Source organism: Nesoenas mayeri (genome assembly GCF_963082525.1).
Source record: "Nesoenas mayeri genome assembly, chromosome: 1".
Taxonomy (NCBI): Eukaryota; Metazoa; Chordata; class Aves; order Columbiformes; family Columbidae; genus Nesoenas; species Nesoenas mayeri.
This window is the reverse complement of record NC_137541.1, coordinates 25,269,533-25,290,060: the sequence shown is the minus strand read 5'-3', so window position 1 is coordinate 25,290,060 and position 20,528 is coordinate 25,269,533. Positions and strand designations below refer to the sequence as shown.

The following is a 20,528-nucleotide window of genomic DNA, read 5'->3' as shown; positions in this document are numbered from 1 at the left end:
CAATAAATATTAGTGATAAACCTGGGATGAAATAAACAATTTGGGGCATTGAAATTATGTGAAAAACCTCAGCCCCAAACAGCTAAAAATAAGTTACAGTATTGTAACTGGATTGCATTGCTTCATCAGTACCATCTGCTTGGTTTTTGCCCTCTTTTTTTTTTTCTTTTCCTACTCCAAACAGCAGTTCTAAAGGCCGCACGCTCTCTCATGCCGTGATGTTGTTAATACCTGTGTAACTGATGTCTGCTCAACAGAGCTGCATTTTTCCCTTCGGGTCACTCCTGAGAAGGCACATGAATTACTTTCATTAGTTTCGTCACTTCTAACGCTTTTTATGCACTATTACCACCTGTGAGCGTTTAAGGGATAAACAAACAAAAGCATAAAGTCTGATCGAAAAGCTGCAAGTGTTCCCTTTCTCTCGGCCAGACTTGCGGCGCCGCGCTGGGATCGCGGAGACCCCCACGCAGGGCCGGCAGCCGCCCGGCCGAACTGCCCCGTCAAAGCGAGGCCTGAGAGGGGGCTCCTGGGGAAAAACCGCACGGACCGGCAGGGCCGGTGCGTCCCCGAGACCCGCGACAGGTCGGGAGAAAGAGGGCCGGGAAGGGGCCGGTGCCGCCTCGGCCGCAGCGGCCGCCCCGAGGGCGGAGCGGCCGCCGCAGTGAACGTCGGCGCATGTAGTTTCCCGCCGCCTCCCTGCGCGCGGACTACATTTCCCGTGACGCCCTGCGGGAGAGCGCCAGCCACGGTGTGCGTCAGCGGCGCGGGCAGCCAATCGCGGCGCGGCTGGAGCGAGCGCCGTCAGCCGCCAATGTTGTTTTCGCTGAGTCGAGCTGCTGGTGTTGTTGGCGGCGGCGCCATATTGGAGGGGACGAGCCCCCGTTAGCGAGAAGCCCCTTGGCGCTGGCCCGGCCGCCGCCATGCTCTATCTGGAGGACTATCTGGAGAGTGAGTGTGTGCGGGACGGGGGTGCCGGGCGGCCGGGCACGGCCGGGGCAGGGGAACCGGGGGGGAGCCACGGCGAAGAGGCGGCGCTCCCCCTCCCCCACGGCGGTGCCGGACTGACTGACTCCCTCCCTTCTCTCCCGCTCCCCCGCCCCTCCCTCTGCCCGCAGTGATCGAGCAGCTTCCCATGGATCTGCGCGACAGGTTCACCGAGATGCGCGAGATGGACCTGCAGGTGCAGAGTACGTGAGTCCCGCCCCCTCCGCCTCTGCCCGCCTCCCCGCGCCCCAGCGCCCGCCCGCCCGGCCCGCCCCGCCGGGGGGGGGCGGCCGCGGGCTCCGGCCCCATGGCCGCGCCCTGCCGCACGGCGCGGGCCGCGGGGGAGGAGGGAGGGGGAGGCAGAGGAGGGAAGGAGGGGGAAAGCAGCAACGCCGCCGGGCGCTCCGACCTGAGTGGGCAATTCCGCTCCCCTCCCCGTCGGCCCGGGGCGTTCGCGCCCCTTCCCCACCCTGCGCCCCGGCTCTCCGGCAGACGCTGCTCCGGGGCGGAGGGCCGCGCCGCGGGGCCGGCCGCGTCTCGTCGGCACCGGGCGCCTGGCGTCGTCTCCTGCGGGCGCGGGGCGGCGGGCGCTGGTGCGGCTGCGGGAGGCGGCGCTGCGGAGGCCCGGAGCCGCCGGGACGCAGCGAGGGGCGGAGCGCGCTCGCCTGGCGCCGTGTCAGCAGCCGCGCTGAGCCGCGGCCCCGCAGAGCCGCCTGCCCGCCCGCGCCGGGCCCGCCCCGGCCCCAGCCCCGCAACTGAGTCTCGGCCCAAGTAGGGTCTTACAGGAGTTTCGCTCCTGGGCTTGTGCTGCTCCCAAAGGCACTTTCGGTGGCACGGCCCAAACTCTTTAGATTTTTGATCCCTAAGAGCAGTGATGGTGGTTTGGAACGTGAGTTGTGTCCCACTCCTTCGGCAGGTAGCGACATGCTGTTTCTGAAACTTTCCAGCCAGCTCTCCTCGTAATAGCCTATGGGCAGGTGCTTTTTGCTTAGCCTATTGTGCCCTAGCTGACACATTAACAAATACACAGTCTGGTTTAGGTGTCTTTGTAGATAACTTTGTATTATAGCCTGATATAACTGTGCTTTACCCTGTTTTCAGGGTGCATTGCCTTTTCATCTTTTCTAATGTAATATCATCTGTGACTTTGATGTCCCATAACACTCAGTTGTTGTTGTCCTGTAACTGGGATGGAGAGGTCTTTGTTAATGAAGTTGTTACTGCACAAAAGATGAGAGAAATCATCAGTACAGAAGCGTAGGACTATTGTAAAGAACAATGAGAGAAAGGGCAAGGGTTGAAATAACAAGTGAATGCCATACAGGAATACAAAATGCAACACTGTGTGGGAGCACAGCTCTTGAAAACAATAGTTTAACCTGTAATACTTTGAAGTGAGGTCTCAGGCTTTCCTTTGGATATTGACTTTAGTGGACCCAGCTGGACTGTTTGACAGATTTTATTGGCAAATGTTGAACTAGGTATAGGATTTTTTTGTATTCTGTGGCCTAAGTGTCATCTTGGGTTCAGTGCTTAAAGCTGTGGGAACAGAGCACTCGGAAGTAACTTGCTGGAGAGCACCAGGAGAGGGAGTGGGCAGCTTACTGACTTAAGCAGTTCTGAGTAGGATCACAAATTGTACTTGCATTTAGTAGGGAGGCAAAGAAGAGCCTCCTAGCACTGCCAAGGTTGCAGTAGTGTCATTTCCTCTACTTTGAATGGAAGTGGCAAATAACACTCCATATTGTATTACTGGAAGTAGGAAATAACATTGAACGCTGTATACTAAGACCTGCCTTAAGCCCAGAGAACAATTCTGTCAGACCTTGGTACTTCTTACTTCTTGCACAATGAGTGACAAAACATCCATAGACATCTATGAAACTTCTGGACTAGCATCTCTTGAACATCAGTTGCTGAACTGCAAACTGGGAGGTTGTTCTCATGCTGTGACACAGTGATTTGCGGTGAAGATTAAGTGTCTCTGAAGTACTTGAATACAGTACTTTGAGCACTGCTGTCCCAGAAGCCTATGAGTTGTAATTCAGAGAAAACTGTGCTGCTGTGTTTTAGAGTCAGTGTTGACTTTAGGTTTTGTCCTGTTAGGACCATGTAGACTTCTAACAGGGCAGGTGCTTCTGTTGTTGGAAGAAATAGTAAACCAACTGTACCTACTGTATGTCTTGATAAGGCTGCTGTGGGAAAAGTGAAGACCGTCTGTGTTGTGACTTGACTCTTGAACTCCACTTGAGACATTTTGATATGGAACATAAAATGTGTTTCTCTGTTTAAGTTAAAATAATGGATTATCAGGCCTCCGTGGTGAAATGTTAAGCTCTGGAAAAAGGCCTTTTTTCTAATAGAATTTCTGGCAACTCTCTTGGGAAATCTGATCTAGGAAATTAGTATCTCAGAATATAGCATCACAGTTGGATTAAAAAGGTGTGTGAGGGAGAAAAGGTGGAGGAACTTGAGTGTATCAGAGAGAACGTTTCATGTCATTTAGTAGATCTGACCTGCATTCCCTTTTGCCATTCGTGCCCTTTCAGGAGAGACCAAGTTTCTGGGGAAGTTTTCCCTTATGCAGTTTCACAGAGACTGATTTGTGTCCTCAATAAAAGTTAAAGAGGGAAGACTTTTTTTCTTTCATATCTATGGAGCTGTTAGAATAATTATCACCTAGCTGTTGGCATTCTGGCAATAGAAGATAGGACATTTTGTCTGTTGGCTTTATGGACCAAATTGTAGTCATTTGGTCAAAGAACAAAGCTTTTGGAAGCCTCCACATAAAGTGTGTGCTGCTTCCTTGCTTCTCAGGCTTCTTAATCTTCTCCCCGAGTAACACAGTGCAAGTGGAAAATGCTCATTATACAAATTCTCCCATCTTTAACCTGCTTTACACCAAAATTTTCAGTACTTTGTTTGTCTGGGTCTGAATACTGTTGATGTGAGCATGTGTCACAACCGTTTGAGCTTGGGATTAGTTGCTCTCTGTCTGGTCAGTTGTTAGGTTCCTGTTGGTTTTGACGGTGGATGTTCCCAGCATAGGGAAAACTGATGAATATTTTTGCTTCATTTAGTATGTATGATTTTGGTTATTTACATGAACAATTAACTCTAGTTCAAATTTTGAGAGAGTGAAAAAATCTTTGTCTTCATTGGATTTGAAGAGTTAATCATACTTGGGGATTTATGAGTTTCTTGAACTACTTAATTCACTTTTTTTTTTTTTTTTCTCCCCAAGAGATAATGGCCATCATGTGATCCAGTTTTAATGGTGGTTTCTGGAAAGGATGTTAAGTATTTTATACTCTGAGCCTGACGTCTGTAGGTAGTTGGCTCATTGTCATGTTTAATTTGAAACTGTTACCTGGACATTATTGCTGAGAATACTGTGAAAAAAATTTCAGTACTATCATCTGTCCTGAGACTAGCAAGGCTGTGAAAGCTAGTTTGACTGAGGCAGCTGTGTGTTTTTGGAAATGTGCAAGCTGTTGCACGCACAAGTGTCCAGCTGTTGAGATAGTAAACTCAGTGCTCTTTCTTTTCTTTTGAAGGAGGGTGGAGGGAAAGGGAATCCCTGTTTCTGTCTCAGTAAACAGTGAAACAAATAACTTGTAGTTGACATTTTCCTTTCTTATGATAGTTAATGTTAGAGAATTGTTGGCTTTATTTTTTCCCATTATGGTATTTCTCAACTTCATGGAAGTGGGAGTCCTGTCCAAACAGCACCTCCTCAGTGCATTTACCCCTTAGTGCTACCATGTGGGGTGGGGGGAATAACTTTGAGTGCTTTTGATTTGCTCTGACCCTCCCTAGCATATAATGGAGAGGGCCTTGACTTAAAGGTGGTGACTTGACTATTCAGTTGCTCTACCTTTTTGAGGCACTAATTTTTTTCAATTATTTGGTTTTGTATTTGGCTGTTTCTCTTAGGAGAATATTTTGTTTCCTGCTCAGTTTGTAACTGGCTAGAATGTTCCAAAGTCAGCAGTCTAGAGCCCTGGGTGAGGAGTTTGGGTCGTGCTTTAAGTCACTACCACTGCTCTTAGGGACAAAAAACCTTTAGAACTTGGAGTCCTGCCTGTCCCATGCTGGAGAGCACAAGAACTTTGATGAGAATCCTACAGAATGCAATTCTGCTTCTTGGAAATTAAGGTAAATATTTCCCTCCTCTGTCCACTGTCACTTGGTTGTTTTGGGTTTTTGTTGTTTTGTTTTGATTTTTTTTTTTTCTTTTCCCCTCTCTAATAGTTTACACAGTAGTCCTGTCAACTTTGTTTAAGGAAAAAAAATCCACCTTATTTCATAATGTTTATATACATGAGAAACTAAAATTTATCTTAATCTTTTCCTATGCTACAGATGCCATGGATCAGCTTGAGCAGAGGGTGAATGAATTTTTTATGAATGCAAAGAAAAACAAACCTGAATGGAGAGAAGAACAAATGACATCAATCAAAAAAGTAAGAATATCACAGGAGTGGGTCACATTTTTCTTTTGTAAACAAAGATAACCTTAGGAAAAAACAGCTTATGATTGATGGAGACTTAAGTATTCAGAACTGTGACTTCCCTTGGGCTTTCACAGAGATGGATAGAACTACCTAGGAGGAGAAAAATGACTGAAAGTTTTCTTTGATCAAGTATTTCTCTCAAGTTTTACCTAGTATTTGCTAGCATTTTAAGAATTATGATCCTGAAGTGGTGAGGAAACCAGGTACTAAATTTTCAGCTTGGACTTTTTGTTTCTGCTTGTCTGACATGAAGCAGCATAAGTTAATTGCCTTGCTTTTAGAGGATATTTTTCAAGCTTAGCTGCAGCATTTCCTGTGATTCTGCCTAAGTCCTTGTATATGTTGTGCATATGGTATATCTAGCTTTAGGGAGGGAGAAATAAGAAGATGGATGCGTTTTAGTTTATCCTTCAACACTCAGGCATTGGTGGTACTTTTAACAAGGTAGTCCATAATTTTGTCAGGAGAAACTCCTTTCTAGTCTCCTACACTGGCTGCTTCAGCCTCTTGTTTGGCCAAGGTTTGTTTTTTTTTTCTTAGTTAGTACAAATAGCTTTCTATAGTCAAAGCTCTGACTTCATTATAGTAAATGAAAAATTTGCTTTTGACTTTAGTTGGATCAAAATTCCAAGTAGTTTTCACTTAAGCAAGCAAGATAATTCTCAGTTTTCATTGAAGAGTAAAAGGCACTTAAATCTGTTTAAATCTAGAGTAAAAACATATGTGAAAATATATAAAAAAAAAAAATTCTGTGGATTTACACTAGTTAGAGCAGATTTTAAAATTGGATTGCTTTAGTCAAATTATTTTATAATACACCTATGAGTTGCAAAGATGTTTTTTAAAATAATTTCAACCATAAACTGTGTACATCGTTATCTCTGTTTAACTACAGTACTGGAAAGGCCTCCCCTCACAGTACTGTTTAGCGTCATTTTGAAGGGCAGTAGTATCTCCAATGGTCCTGAATATCCATACAAAGTAAAAGACATCTCATTTCAAGTCCAAAACTGTATGCTCTGTAGTATAAAATGAATCCAAGACTGTTTTTATTTTTGTAGTGTTTCATGCAGAAATAGAAATATCACTGTAGGAGGAAGTGTCCACATCTTGTGGTTTTGCTTTTTCCAAGGCATAAACAATAAATTGATACGTAATATATCCCTCATGTAAAATTAGATGATTGCTGTTTATGGTAGAGTTTCACAGCCTTTCTGAAAACTGATTTGAATTTCTCCTTTTAACTTGCATTTTGTGCTGGATAACAATAGCTTAAAATGACTGAAATTAATTCAGTTATGTTCATGATTAAAAAAAATCTCTTTATAACAGGATTATTATAAGGCTTTGGAAGATGCAGATGAAAAAGTGCAGCTGGCTAATCAAATATATGATTTGGTAAGTAGAGAGAAAACTTTTTGGTGAGTTACCTAATTTATGCTGTAAGGAGTTCTAAACATTTTGATAAGCTCTGCAACTGTGCCACTTGTACTGTCAGTTATTTAGAGATTTTTGGTGGTGAAAGAAGCATTGAATATTTTATTGAGTTGCTTTGGATAGCAAGTGTCACTTCAGTTCAAAACATACAGAAATAATGTTAGAAATCCTAAGATTTTCATGCGTGTCTCATTTTCATGAGAGCATTCAAGGACTTTAACATCCTTCTTAAAATGTGAGGCCCACAACTACACACAGTGCTCCAGATGAGGCCACACCAATACTGAATGAAGTGGGATAATCCCCTCTTTTGACCAACTGGTTATATTATGTTTGATGCACCCTGGGATGGGGTTTTGCCCTCTGTGCTGCCACGGCCCACACTGCTGACTCACACTGAGCTGCTGTCACCACCACCCCCAGGTCCCTTTCTGCAGGGCTGTTCTCCAGCCACTCCTCTCCCAGTTCATAGTAGTGCCTGGCATTACACAGAATCTGATGTTTTGACTTGTCAAATTTTATAGGATCACAGAACAGTTTGGTTGGAAGGGGCCTTAAAGATCATCTAGTTCCAACCCCTCTGCCATGGGCAGGTACACCTTCCACTAGACCAGGTTGCTCAAAGCCTCATCCAGTCTGACCTTGAACACATCCAGGGATGAGGCATCCACAGCTTCTCTGGTAACCTGTTCTACCACCCTCATGCTGAAGAATTTCTTCCTTATATCTAATCTGAATCTACCCTCTTTCAGTTTACAGCCATTACCCCTTGTCCTGTCATTACATGCCCTTGTTAAATGTCCATCTCCATCTTTCATGTAGGTCTTCTTTAGGTACTGGAAGGCTGCTATCAGGTCTCCCTACATCCTTCTCTTTTCCAGGCTGAACAACCCAGCCTTCTGATCATCTTCATGCCTTCCTCTGGACTTGCTCCCACAGGTCCATGTTCCCCCAGAACTGAATGCAGTCCTCTAGGTGGGGTCTCATGAGAGTGGAGCAGAGGGGGAAAATCACCTTCCTTGAGCTGCTGGTCACACTTCTTTTGATGCAGCCCAGGATACAGTTGGCTATTTGCGCTCCATGTGCACATTGCTGGCTTGTGTTGAGCTTCTCATCAACCAACAGCCTCAAGTCCTTCTCCTCAGGGATGCTCTCAGTCCTTTTTCCTCCCAGCATGTATTTGTGTTTTGGGATGCCCCAACCTGTGTGCAGGACCTTGTGCTTGGCCTTGTTGAATTTTATGAGGTTCACATGGGCCCACCTCTCAAGCCTGTCAGGGTCCCATCTGGATGGTATCCCCTCTAGTGTCTTGACCACACCACACACCTTGGTGTCATTGGCAAACTTGCTGAGAGGACACTCCATCCCGCTGTCCGTGTCACCTGACAAAGATGTTAAAAAGCACTGATCCCCGTACTGAACCTTGACAAATGCCACTCGTCACTGGATGTTGAGCTGTTGACCTTAACTCTTTGAGTGCGACCATCCAGCAGTTCCTTATCCACTGAATGGTCCATCTATTGAATCCGTGTTTCTCCAGTTTAGAGACAAGGATGTTGTGTTGGACAGTGTCAAATGCTTTGCATGCACAAGTCCAGGTAGATAATGTCAGTTGCTCTTCTCTTATCCACCAATGCTGTAACCCCATCATAGAAGGTCACCAAAGTTTCCAGGCATCATTTGCTCTTAGTGAAGCCATGTTGGCTGTCACCAGTCACCTCCTTATTTTCCATGTGCCTTAGCACAGTTTCCAGGAGGATCTACTGCATGATCTTGCTAGACAGAGTGGTGAGAGTGACTGGTCTGTAGTTCCCCAGGTCTTCCTTTTTTCCTTTTTTAAAAATGGAGGAATAAGTTTCCCCTGTTCTAGTCAATCAAATTGCCACAACTCCTCAAATATGATGGACAGTGGCGTAGCAACTTTATCTATCAGTTCCCTCAGGACCCGCGGATGCATCTCATCAAGTTCTATGGACTTGTGCACCTTCATGTTCCTTAGATGGTCTCAAACCTGATCTCCTGCAGTTGATGGTTCTTCATTCTCTGAGTTCGTGCCTTCGCCTTCTGCAACTTGGGTGATGTGGCTAGGACACTGGCCAGTGAAGGCAAAGGCAAAAATGTCAATGAATACCTCAGCCTTCTCCATATCCTGAGTAACCAGGTCTCCTGTTTCCTTCCAGAGAGGGCCCACATTTTCCCTAGTCTTCCTTTTATCACTGATGTACCTGTAGAAGCTTTTCTTGTTGCCCTTAATGTTCCTTGCTGGATTTAATTCTGCCAGGGCTTTGGCTTTCCTAACCTGATCCCTGGCTGCTCACACAGTTTCTCTGTATTCCTCCCAGGCTAGCTATCCTTGTTTCCATCCTCTTTAGTTTTCCTTTTTGTGAGTTTATCCAGGTATTCCTTCTTCATCCATGCTGGCCTTCTGGCATTGTTGCCTGTCTTCCTCTTTGCTGGGATGCATCCCTCCCAAGTGTAGGAGAGGTGCCCCTTGACCAGTTTTCTTGGTCCCCTCTTCCCTCCAGGGCTTTGTCCCATGGTGCTCTTCCAAGCAGATCTCTGAAGAGGGCAAAGTCCGCTCTCCTGAAGTGCAGGGTAGTGAGCTTGCTGTACACCCTCCTTGCTGCCCTAAGGATCTTGAACTCCACCATTCCATGGTCACTGCAGCCAAGGCTGCCCTTGAGCTTCACATTCCCCACCAGGCCCTCCTTGTTGGTGAGAACAGGGTCCACCAGAGCACCTCCTCTTGTTGGCTTCTTTATCACTTGGAAAAGGAAGTTATCATCAACACATTCCAGGAACCTCCTGAATTGCTTATGCCCTGCTGTGTTGTCCCTCCAACAGATACTGGGTTGGTTAAGTCCCCATCAGGACCTGGGTTTGTGAACATGAGGTTGCTCCTATCTGTCTACAGAGGGCCTCGTCCACTCAGTCTTCCTGGTTGGGTGGCCTGTAGCAGACCTCCACTATAATGTCACCTGTCCCTGGCCTCCCTTTAATCCTGACCAAATAGCTCTTGGTTGGCTCCTCATCCATGCACTCCAGCTGGCCATTGACATAGAGGGTGACGCTCTCTCCTCATCTCACCTGCCTGTCCTTCCTAAAGAGCCTGTACCTTTCCATTTTAACACTCCAGTCACAGGAGCCATCCCACCACGTCTCCGTGATGCACATAAGACCATAGCCCTACAGGTGTGTGCACGTCTCTAACTCTTCTTGTTTATTCCCTGTGCTATGTGGGTTTCATCCCGTTAATCATAGCACAGTGCTCCAGTCTGTCTGGATCCCTGTTTACCTGTGTGTGTAGTGGCACAGAAATTGCTATTCAGTAAACATGCAATTTCCCCAATGCAGCCCAACCTCTTCTAAACTGTGTATTCTTTTTCTTCCCCTTTCTATACTCATACGCACAACCCCACAACACCTCCAAGTCCTCTTAATCCTTTTTTTTTTTTTTTTTTCCTCAAAAGAAAAATATAGCACTGTGTCTTGGAATGTGGCCTGCGATAAGACGAGGGCTTCTAGCTGCTGAGCCAATATGCAGCCTTATTGTATCCTGTGATTGACTCTGCAGCTTAGGAGCAACAGTGGTATTTTGGTATTAATTCTAATATCTCTGCTGGGTTAGGGATATGGAGGTGACTAAGAAGATATGCTTCTGTGTGTTTTTATACATGTTTAGTGCTGCGTGGCAGCGAGTTGCTGGGAAGGAAGTACTTAGCAAGCCTGAGATTAAGGGTGGAGATATTTGTGTTCCAGAACTGGATGCTATTTATTGTTGCTTTGTCTCAAAAACAGGTAGACCGTCATTTGAGAAAGTTGGACCAGGAACTTGCTAAATTTAAAATGGAACTTGAAGCTGATAATGCCGGAATTACAGAAATATTAGAGAGACGTAAGTATGCATGATTTTCTTTTAATAAATTGACAGATTTTCTGTCAATTTGCAAATTAAAAATATCATACACTTGTTAGTGGCCAGCAGTTTTTCCACTTGTTTCAAATTTGTGGTTTAACCTGCATACATTTCATCAGTCAGTAATTCTCAAATTTTAGTTTCAGCCTCAATTTTTACCAGGTGAAATCAAAATACTACTGAATAATTAGAATAATTTTTTCCACACAGTTGTTGCATTTGTGAATTGCTACAGTAAAGTACAGAATTCTTTAAAGCTGTTCTTAATGACTTCAACCTAATCTTGCCACCTACCTGGTTGAGAGTGTACCAATTTTCACACCATTTGCCACCAAATTGATGATAGGTCATTGTTTTAATTATAGGATGGAATGTCAAGTAAAGTTAGATACTTGCTGGATATCTTTTTTTAAAAGGGAAGAGAATGGATTGTTTTGTAATAGAGTAGCAAGGGAGAAGTGTTTTGGGCAAGAAACTTGCGTACCTAACAGTATAACAATGTTACTATCCAGAATGTGGAAAAAAAGTAATGTGACAGCTTTTTGGCTGTTGTGTAGAAGAAATAATCTGACCTTTCTGTACACATGAGCGTATAGACATCAGGTTCAAATGTGATTATGATAAATTTCAAGGTTGGTTTAACTACTGTGATCATGGAGCTAAGAGACGGTGACTGCTCATACCCAAGGATAGTGAAGAGTAACCTAAATCACTTTAGGATATTAGGAATAAATATTCTTTCTTTGAACTTTGTGTGGCTTTGTCATAAAAACTGAGAGTTTTTGGATATTGTATTTGTAATTGTTATTAAATGTAATGGATAGAAAAAGAAAACTCCGAAATCAGTGCTTTTAATGAGCTGACAACTACAGAAAAGAACTAGTTTATTTTAGTTGGAATCCCACCTGCAGTTTTAAGATGTGAGACAGCCTTCAGTTGAGCTATGTGTTTGGTGAGGTAGGTAGGTAGAATTTCAAGAACTCGAAAACAGAAATGTATCAGACTGCATGTTGCATCTTTAAGATATTTATTTATTTTTCAACAAAGTGAAAAGTAGAAGCCTCTTAACATTTTTTAGCTTTCAGACTAAATACCTATCATGGAGGTTCCTCCAGAGGGCAGCCTTTGGGCTAGTTCGTAAACTGATTAATGTTAGCTCAACCAAAGTACCTCCTTATGCTTTGAACCTTTTCTAGAATAATTTTCTTTAAACTTTTGTAGTACACTCACGTAGTTTTCGAAAGCACTGAAAAAAAAGTTAAATAAATACTGAAGTTACAGATTTTGAAAAATGAATGTGAATTACGTTATTGAATTGTATATTGTATAAATGCAAGTTGGTATTGTAGCAAGTTCAAAATCTTTTTGCCAAAGATTAACACACAAACCATTATATCTTGTTGTAATGGAAATTTATGGTCAAAGTCTGTTCTGTGCTGTGATTGCTCATGGCAAATGTTGCAAGAAATGTTACTCTTAGACTTGCATTTGTGCTGCCCCGATCTTTTTTCTTTTTTTTTTTTTTTTTAAATTCTTTAGATTGTTGCTCTGTGTATTTTGAATGTTGAGAAGATTTGCATACTGCTCTGAAGCCCTTCCTGTTGATTGTTAGATCATCTTGGAAGACACTAGTGCTTGTGTGTTTTGACTCATTGTGACAGGATGTGTTGTTTAATACAGTTTACCTGTTACAATCTTCAATTCATTTTGATGGAGATGGTTAGTACTTTCGTGCACCATTCTCCAACCATCACTGACTTGTATGCAACTTATTTGAATAGGGGGCATGTTGAGCAATGTTGTTATTTGTTCTCCTTATTTGCCTTGATATTAACTTACTGATTTCAACAGTTGAACAGCAGCAGTCCCCATTTTTTATTTTAAAACTCTTCTTCTCACTGGCTCCTGGTTGTACTGAAAGAAAGCTTTCAACTCTAGTGAAAATCCTTCTGATTAAAAGAAATATAACTGCATAGTGATTTGGTTAATATGATAAAGATTCATTTAGTGTCTAAAAGTCAAAAACATGTCAATAATGACTGGAATTTTCTTACCCTTTTTACCTCCCTCTTAGGGTCTCTCGAGCTGGATACACCATCACAGCCTGTGAATAACCATCATGCCCATTCTCACACTCCAGTAGAGAGTAAGTATTTGAGACTTAAAAACACATCCACTTTTTATGTTTCCTTATTTCTTGTTGAACAGTATTAAGAAAGAGAAAAAAAAAAAAAAAGAATTCAGACCTTTCTCCAAACATTGGAGGGGAAAAAAAAAGGCATAATGCAATAATGATAATAATTTCTATTCAAAAGAAGTTCAAGAATGAAATAATAAGGTTTTGCTGGTGGGAATTAGTTGAAAGTGCTGTTTTATTATCTCTAGTTCTGGTTTGACTTCCAAGCTGAAAAGGTTTTGCATTTACATTGTCTTCATTTGTTTCATTTAGAAAGGAAACACAATCCATCTTCTCATCATAATACAACAGATCATGTTCCTGAAAAGAAGTTTAAGTCTGAAGCGCTTCTGTCTACCCTGACTTCAGATGCTTCTAAAGAAAATACACCAGGTAATCGTAATTGTCCTGCATTTTATTACTGTTTAATCAGAAGAAGAGAAACCACAATTTTATTTGTGAGTTATTGTCTTTTGAAATTGGAGACTCATACCCTTTCCTCTGGGATTTTCAGTCATTTGAAACATGAGAAATCGCAGGCATTGTTACTCATCTGTGTTGTCCATGAAGTGCATCAGCTTTCTTGTCATTTAACAGCTGCATGTTAGGTGTTTGTTTTTATTTATACTGCTTGGAAGAAGATAACAGTACAGTTTCATTCAGCCAGTAGTAGAAATATAAGAGATCAAAGCATTATTAGTTTGGGAAAAAGAAGTGCATGCAACAATTTCCAAAATAAGGAAAAAGAATTTTCACACTTTTCCATGTTAGACCAACCATTTAAAAAAAAAAAATTCAGCTGCAATATAATAAAATTCCTTTGTGTGTTTTCTATTTCAAAAGAAGTGAGAAGTCTTTTTGAGTAGTGAATTGAAAGAAAACCCACAGCTTTCTGCCTAATTCAAAAATTAGGGGTTTTCATAGTTTATTTTCTGAAAATAAAATATTGTGAGAGGTTATAGTAAGTAAACTACATTTTGGAATTTAATGCTGTTCATCAGTTTTAATTAGTCTCCCTCATATCCATTTTACTTTTTTATTTTTTTAAGAACTTTACATGAGATGGCATATAGAATGTAACTGAGCAGCTGTCGGTCTGTAGATGGCCATGGAAATCTCTGTTGCATTAGAACTGATTTGTAGTTTTTAGAATTAAGATTATGAAGTTTTAATTCAGGAACAGTATAGGTGTACAGTCAAATTCTTTTTCTCTTCTTGATAGTTACAGCAATCAGCATAATTTCAACAGAGATTGGATTTGTATAGACATTGACATAGCATCTGCATCTGTTCTTTGTTAGCTGAATATGATAGTGAGGACTGCCTTCTAAAAGGACTTTTTGCACATGAGGATAGGTGGGGAACAAACTGTTTTGTTTTGGTTTTTTTAAGCCAATAGTGGCTGGGTCAAATGACTTTTAAACTTTTTTCCAAGTGATCAGACTGCTCTGCGTAAACGGAGTTCCTGCTCTTTCACTGGTTGTCATATATATTACTCTTCTTAAAATGCAAAGGAATTTAGTTTCATTTTGAATTTCATAAATGTGTTCTGTTCATCAAGGGTGTCGAAACAGTAATTCATCATCCTCTTCAAACAATGCATACAATACAAATTCTTCTCAACCATTGGCATCATATAACCTGGGCTCATTATCTTCAGGATCTGGGGCCGGTGCAATTACCATGGCAGCAGCTCAAGCAGTGCAAGCCACGGCGCAGGTAATGTCAAAACATCCTTGTCATTCTGCCATCCACTACTGATCAAGAAGAAAGACTAGTGAATATATATATTTTTTTTTTAATCTGAATTCCAGCGATCACTTTCAGCTGATGTGATTCAGTTGTCATAATTTTTGTTTATATGCTATAGTTTCATCCTGTAAAACTTACATACAGGGACAGCTTGTTCTGTGGCTTTTCCTGGGGGCTATTCTTACCGCCTTTTTACTGCTTACTGTTCATCATTTTGTTAACAGGGTAACTAATGAACCTGTGCAAATAATTAGCAGTTAGCAGCCTGGTATGTCTTCTGTAAGAGCTCCACTGTGTAATCTGATACAGTATCAGTATTGCTTTTAGATGAAGGAAGGAAGACGAACATCCAGTCTAAAAGCCAGCTATGAAGCATTTAAGAACAATGATTTTCAGCTTGGAAGAGAATTTTCATTATCAAGAGATTCAACTGGATATTCATCATCAGCTCTGGCATCTACATTAACACAGACATTAAGTTCATCAACCACAGATTCACGAAGTGGTAGAAAAAGCAAGTAGGTTTATTTACTTGTTGACTGCAGTTATAGCTCTTTTAAGACAGCTTTTCTTTTGAAGGTTGTGGGCCATATTAGAAATACTTATTGCCTATTGTCTTTTTTTTTTTTTATTTTACAGGCTTTCTCATTTTTTCCTCTCAATGTTATTTTAAGCAAACTCACTCCAGGGCTTTAAACAAATTTAGACATTGGCTTGGTGGCAAATGTTGGGAATGACTATGCTTTTGTAGACGATTTTGAAATAAATCTGGAGATCAGCTTCATGCCACTTGACAAATAATCAGTGGTATCTGGTGGTTGACCATCCAGGACAGGAAACAGAATGAATTTTGTTTCTCATTAAAATGAAATTTAAAAGCATTTTAAACAACACACTGTCACAACACATTGTGACAGCAATCACAAGTTATACTTGAAAGCACTTGTGTCAGAATGCCCATCCTTTTAAACTGACTTGCATGTTTTTCTTCATGCAAATTTGTGTTTGTTCACAACTCAGTTAATAATAGTGTCTTAGAAGCATTTTTCATCAGAGGATATCTTGGGTGTCAGATCTGACCTATAAGCAAAAGCATAGAAATTGTATTCTGGTGCTGTTCATGCAGAGTGATTGGTGATGCCTGAGTGGAGATTAACGTAGAATCAGTCATCTAGAAAACATAGCTATCTATTGTACATGACATATGACATTATCTATATGTAAATTGCTGTTCTATTGGTCACATAATTTTTATGGGGACTTTATGGTAAAGCTGTTGATGGAAAATTTTGTGAAGAAAAACATTCATTAAATCTGTTTCGCAGTTTAAAGCTGTTAAATTCCATTTATTAGAATACCCTGTCTTGTAATAAGTTAAGACATTTTTCCTTTCCCAAAGAACATTCAGTGTGTCCAGTTCTTGAATGAAATCTGTTAGGGAATGATGCTTTGGGATTTACATAGTGCGGTATTTCAGAGTCAAAAAAGCACTTGTTTTATGATCCTTTTACTTGGCAGGAAAAGACAGTATCTTTTTTTTTTTTTTTTTTTTTTCCCAGAAACAACAACAAATCCTCAAGTCAGCAGTCCTCATCATCTTCCTCTTCTTCATCTCTATCATCATGTTCTTCTTCGTCTGCACTGGCACAAGAACTGTCTCAGCAAACAGCAGTAATACCAGAGTCTGACTCTAATAGCCAGGTTGACTGGACCTATGATCCAAATGAGCCACGTTACTGCATTTGTAATCAGGTAAGGATGGCTTCCAACCTGAAATACAACAAGAGCTGCTGTTTCACTGTAGTTGAACTTCATTCTGATGGCTAATTTACTTACAGTCTTGCAATTCTGGTGTGTTTTTATTTACTTTCTGTTGATGTGCATAATGAACTCAGCTGTTGAAGCTGAAAACTAGTTTTCTAGTTGATGTGGCATACCTGGAGAATTTTAAATCTGTAATGAAGACTTCAGGAATAATTAAATTAAAAATTGAACAAGTTCACAGTAAATTTATTTAAAATTTTAAGTTAGTAAGGAATTTGCCTGGTCTCTCCTACTTTCCTTTAAAAATGAAACAAGACAAACCACAAAGAAAGCCCACATGAACCAAACAAAACCTAGTTTTGTAAAAGCTATCCAGAAACGTGAGAGACTGAATAAAAACATGAGAAACTTTTATTTTAAAATACCTGTTCTTATTTTGAACACTTTTAAAATTATAGGGTTTTTTAGAGTTTATGGAATTCTGTAATTCTCTTGAAAGTATTTTTTTTCAAATCAAGTGCTTTAAATTGTTGTGTTTGCAAGGAAGATGCCAGACATCAATATAATCCTGAAAACTGGGCTGGTAATGTACTGAGCGCTGTTGTCTAGACTAAAAAAGTCAGCATTCAAAACCTGAATGAAGAATATTTTGGTCTAACATGAAATATACAGAAGTATCTCCTTTTCTTTGTATAATTTTTTGTTTTTTTAAACCAGTTTGCTGTGAACAAATTCTTTGGGTTGTGTAACAAAAGAAAAATCTGTTGTTGCTGTTAATGGCAAAACTCCTCAGAGGAAGAAACTTGAATGTTAGCCCTTTGAAAATGTTATTGCTTTTAATTAGTAACACAATTTTTAATAAGGTGTTTTTTTTCTTCTTTACTAGGTGTCCTATGGTGAAATGGTAGGCTGTGATAACCAAGATGTAAGTAACAAAGTTAAAAAGTTTTATGAGACACTTGTGCTTGTAACTATTGTTTCCAGGAGTTACTTTTCTTTAGAGTTGGTTTTCATATAGAGGCTTTTAGAGTCATGTGTGTATGAGTTGAACCATTCCTCTGAAAACTTATCATCTGTCCCCACAGTTCAGGTGCTTTTAGAAACCTTCAACATTTACTGGGAAGGTTTGACATCTTTAATGTTCTCTTTATTTCTGGGAACTTTTAGATATGTCATTATTAATATCAGTTGTCCCCTTCAAATAAAAACATTTTAAAAGAATCACAGAATATTAGGGATTGGAAGGGACCTCAGAAGTTCATCTAGTCCACTCCTCCTGCTGGAGCAGGAACACCTATATGAGGTTACACAGGAAGGCATTCAGGTGGGTTTTGAATGTCTCCAGAGAAGGAGACTCCACAACCCCCTGGGCAGCCTGTTCCAGTGTTCTGTCACCCTCGCTGAGAAGAAGTTACTTCTCACATTTAAGTGGAACCTCCTGTGTTCCAGTTTGTACCTATTACCCCTTGTCCTTTCATTGGTTGTCACAGAGAAGAGCCTGGCTCCATCCTCGTGACACTCACTTCTTACATATTTATAAACATGAATGAGGTCACCTCTCAGTTTCCTCCGAACTAAAGAGACCCAGCTCCCTCAGCCTTTCCTCATACGGGAGATGCTTCACTCCCTTAATCAACTTAGTGGTTCTGTACTGGACTCTCTCCAGCAGTTTCCTGTCCTTCTTGAACTGAGGGGCCCAGAACTGTACACAACATTCCAGGTGTGGTCTCACCAGGGCAGAGTAGAGGGGAAGGAGAACCTCTCTTGACCTACTAACCACCACCCTTCTAATACACCCCAGGATGCCATTGGCCTTCTTGGCCACAAGGGCACAGTGCTGGCTCATGGTCATCCTGCTGTCCACCAGGACCCCCAGGTCCCTTTCCCCTACACTGTTCTCTAATAGGTCATTCCCCAACTTATACTGGAACCTGGGATTGTTCCTGCCCAGATGCAAGATTCTACACTTGCCCTTGTTATATTTCATTAAATTTTTCCCTGCCCAGCTCTCCAGCCTGTCCAGGTCTCTGGATGGCAGCACAGCCTTCTGGCGTGTCAGCCACTTATCCCAGCTTGGTGTCATCAGCAAACTTGCTGATAGTACACTCTATTCCCTCATCCAAGTCATTGATGAATATACTATATAGTACTGGTCCCAGTACTGACCCTTGAGGCACTCCACTAGATACAGGCCTCCAACTGACTTGCCCCATTGACCACAACTCTCTGGCTTCTTTCCTTCAGCCAGTTCACAGTCCACCTCACTACCTGATCGTCCAGACCACACTTCCTCAGTTTAGCAGCAAGGATGTTGAATGTAATAATGTATTTACTGAGATACTATATTTAAACAGAAGGGAGCAATGATATGGCTGTTATACAACTTATTTGACCTGTGACTTTGTGTGAAGAGCAGAATCTATGCTTTTTACTCATGCTTCATTTTCATAGAAATGTATTGGTGATAGATGTTCTGAAAAAAATCCCAAATTCCAAATGCTCTCTTTAACTGTGTTTTTGTAGTGCCCTATTGAGTGGTTCCACTATGGATGTGTTGGACTGACAGAAGCACCAAAAGGCAAATGGTACTGTCCACAGTGTACGGCTGCAATGAAGAGAAGAGGCAGTAGGCATAAATAAGTTTCTTCATCTGGAAAACAAATGACATACTAAAGGTTTTATAGAGGACTTGGGAGGGGGAGGAACCCCCACCACACTTCCTTGCAACCACTTAAGGGTTAACATAGCAGTCATAAAATCTTGAACTATTGATTTTGCTAGTTGTGTTTTAATATTGTAAGTAAATTATTTATGCACATTAATGTGCTACAAATACTATTCCAGTGAGCCCTGGATTATTCCAGTGGCCAACATATGCAGACATTTGTACTATCAAACCATTTTCTCTAAGCAGTGGGCATTCTACAATTATTCAATCTTCAAAAAATTCCGATAAGTCAAGATTTTAAATGTATGTTTTATATACAACAGATATATTCTGCTGCATGTACTGTACTCAAGAGCTGTTATGTAACACTATGTATATAAATGGTGCAAAAAGTCAGTGCTTCTGAAAAAAAATTGAGACAATGGTTTTTAAAATGCCTTTATAGCTTTGGTTCTTTATGAAACTTAATTCAGCAGGCTGAAGAAAATGGTTCTTGTATACAGCGGGCTGTTGTCCTCTAGGGTACTTGAGTATGTAAAAACAAAAAAATGCTGTAGAATAAAACAAACTTGTGCCATTAGTCTTTATATGTTTCTGCTCCAGAGAAGGCGCAGGCCATTAAGAGGAAAAAAGGTGTTAAAGTGATGATAAATTTTTATACCAAATGTGTTTATTTTTTTGTGCAAGTAATCCTTTAAATTTGAATTGTATTAGGTGTTAAAATAAAACAACCTCAACTCCTCAAATTCATGTTTTTTCTACATTTGTCAAAAAAATGATTTTGTTGTATGGGAGGACTTTTCTCTAGTGGGTGGATAACTATGTGGGGAAATGCTGAAATATCATTTGCCTTGGTGTCTCTGCCTCAGGACACTCAGTGGCACACGCTTCAACGGGCGCAGCAATCCCAGCAGTGTCAAGAGTTGTGTCCACAGGCAGGATTGCCTTCTCGTTTCCATGGCACAGATGGAAATTGAAAGGGGAGAAGAAAACCATGGGAAGTGTGTCTTGGCAGCTGCCCTATTCCTTCCTGGACAGCAGTTTTCATGTAAAAACCAACATGTAGTTCAGGAAAGAAAAAAGGGAGAAATAGTTTGTCCTGCTGTGGAATCCCAAGGGTGACAGGGGTGGATCATGTTAGGAAGCCTCAATGCAGACCCCTGAGTGGCTGGATCTGTGACTTGAAGATACTGTTGTAACATCAGAAAACGGATCATTAAATTAGACACTTGACCATGACTACAATGGAAAGATTTTATCTATTTTTTTTTTCCCCATTTGCTTATTTTGGACATAGTTGGTAGATTTCCT

The 20,528-nt window shown here is 41.4% G+C and overlaps 1 protein-coding gene across 5 annotated transcripts; it reads left to right on the top strand.

The window, feature by feature from the left end:
• The first annotated feature begins 819 nt into the window (after window positions 1-819).
• On the top strand, window positions 820-19,957 carry ING3 (inhibitor of growth family member 3). Of its 5 annotated transcripts, XM_080345942.1 has the most exons (13): window positions 897-951; window positions 1,119-1,190; window positions 5,040-5,145; window positions 5,353-5,453; window positions 6,837-6,902; window positions 10,740-10,836; window positions 12,932-13,003; window positions 13,307-13,426; window positions 14,595-14,752; window positions 15,113-15,303; window positions 16,345-16,537; window positions 17,436-17,474; window positions 19,073-19,957. In XM_080345942.1, the coding sequence occupies exons 4-13, from the start codon at window positions 5,358-5,360 to the stop codon at window positions 19,187-19,189; spliced, it is 1,149 nt and encodes a 382-aa protein (XP_080202068.1). In that variant the 5' UTR covers window positions 897-951; window positions 1,119-1,190; window positions 5,040-5,145; window positions 5,353-5,357; the 3' UTR covers window positions 19,190-19,957. The 5 variants fall into 5 exon arrangements, 4 of the variants coding, with proteins under 4 accessions (XP_080202066.1, XP_080202065.1, XP_080202068.1 ...); XR_013922220.1 differs by lacking the exon at window positions 5,040-5,145 and having other exon boundaries at window positions 820-951; window positions 15,113-15,299; window positions 19,073-19,169; XM_080345940.1 differs by lacking the exon at window positions 5,040-5,145 and having other exon boundaries at window positions 822-951; window positions 14,694-14,752.
• Window positions 19,958-20,528: the final 571 nt, after the last annotated feature.

Excerpts from the sequence above, each read along its gene's own strand:
- ING3 (XM_080345939.1), top strand. The coding sequence starts at position 924 with ATGCTCTATCTGGAGGACTATCTGGAGA. Across the intron at positions 13,427-14,594 it reads TTCTAAAGAAAATACACCAG|GGTGTCGAAACAGTAATTCA; the intron begins GTAATCGTAATT and ends CTGTTCATCAAG. Across the intron at positions 16,538-17,435 it reads GTTACTGCATTTGTAATCAG|GTGTCCTATGGTGAAATGGT; the intron begins GTAAGGATGGCT and ends CTTCTTTACTAG.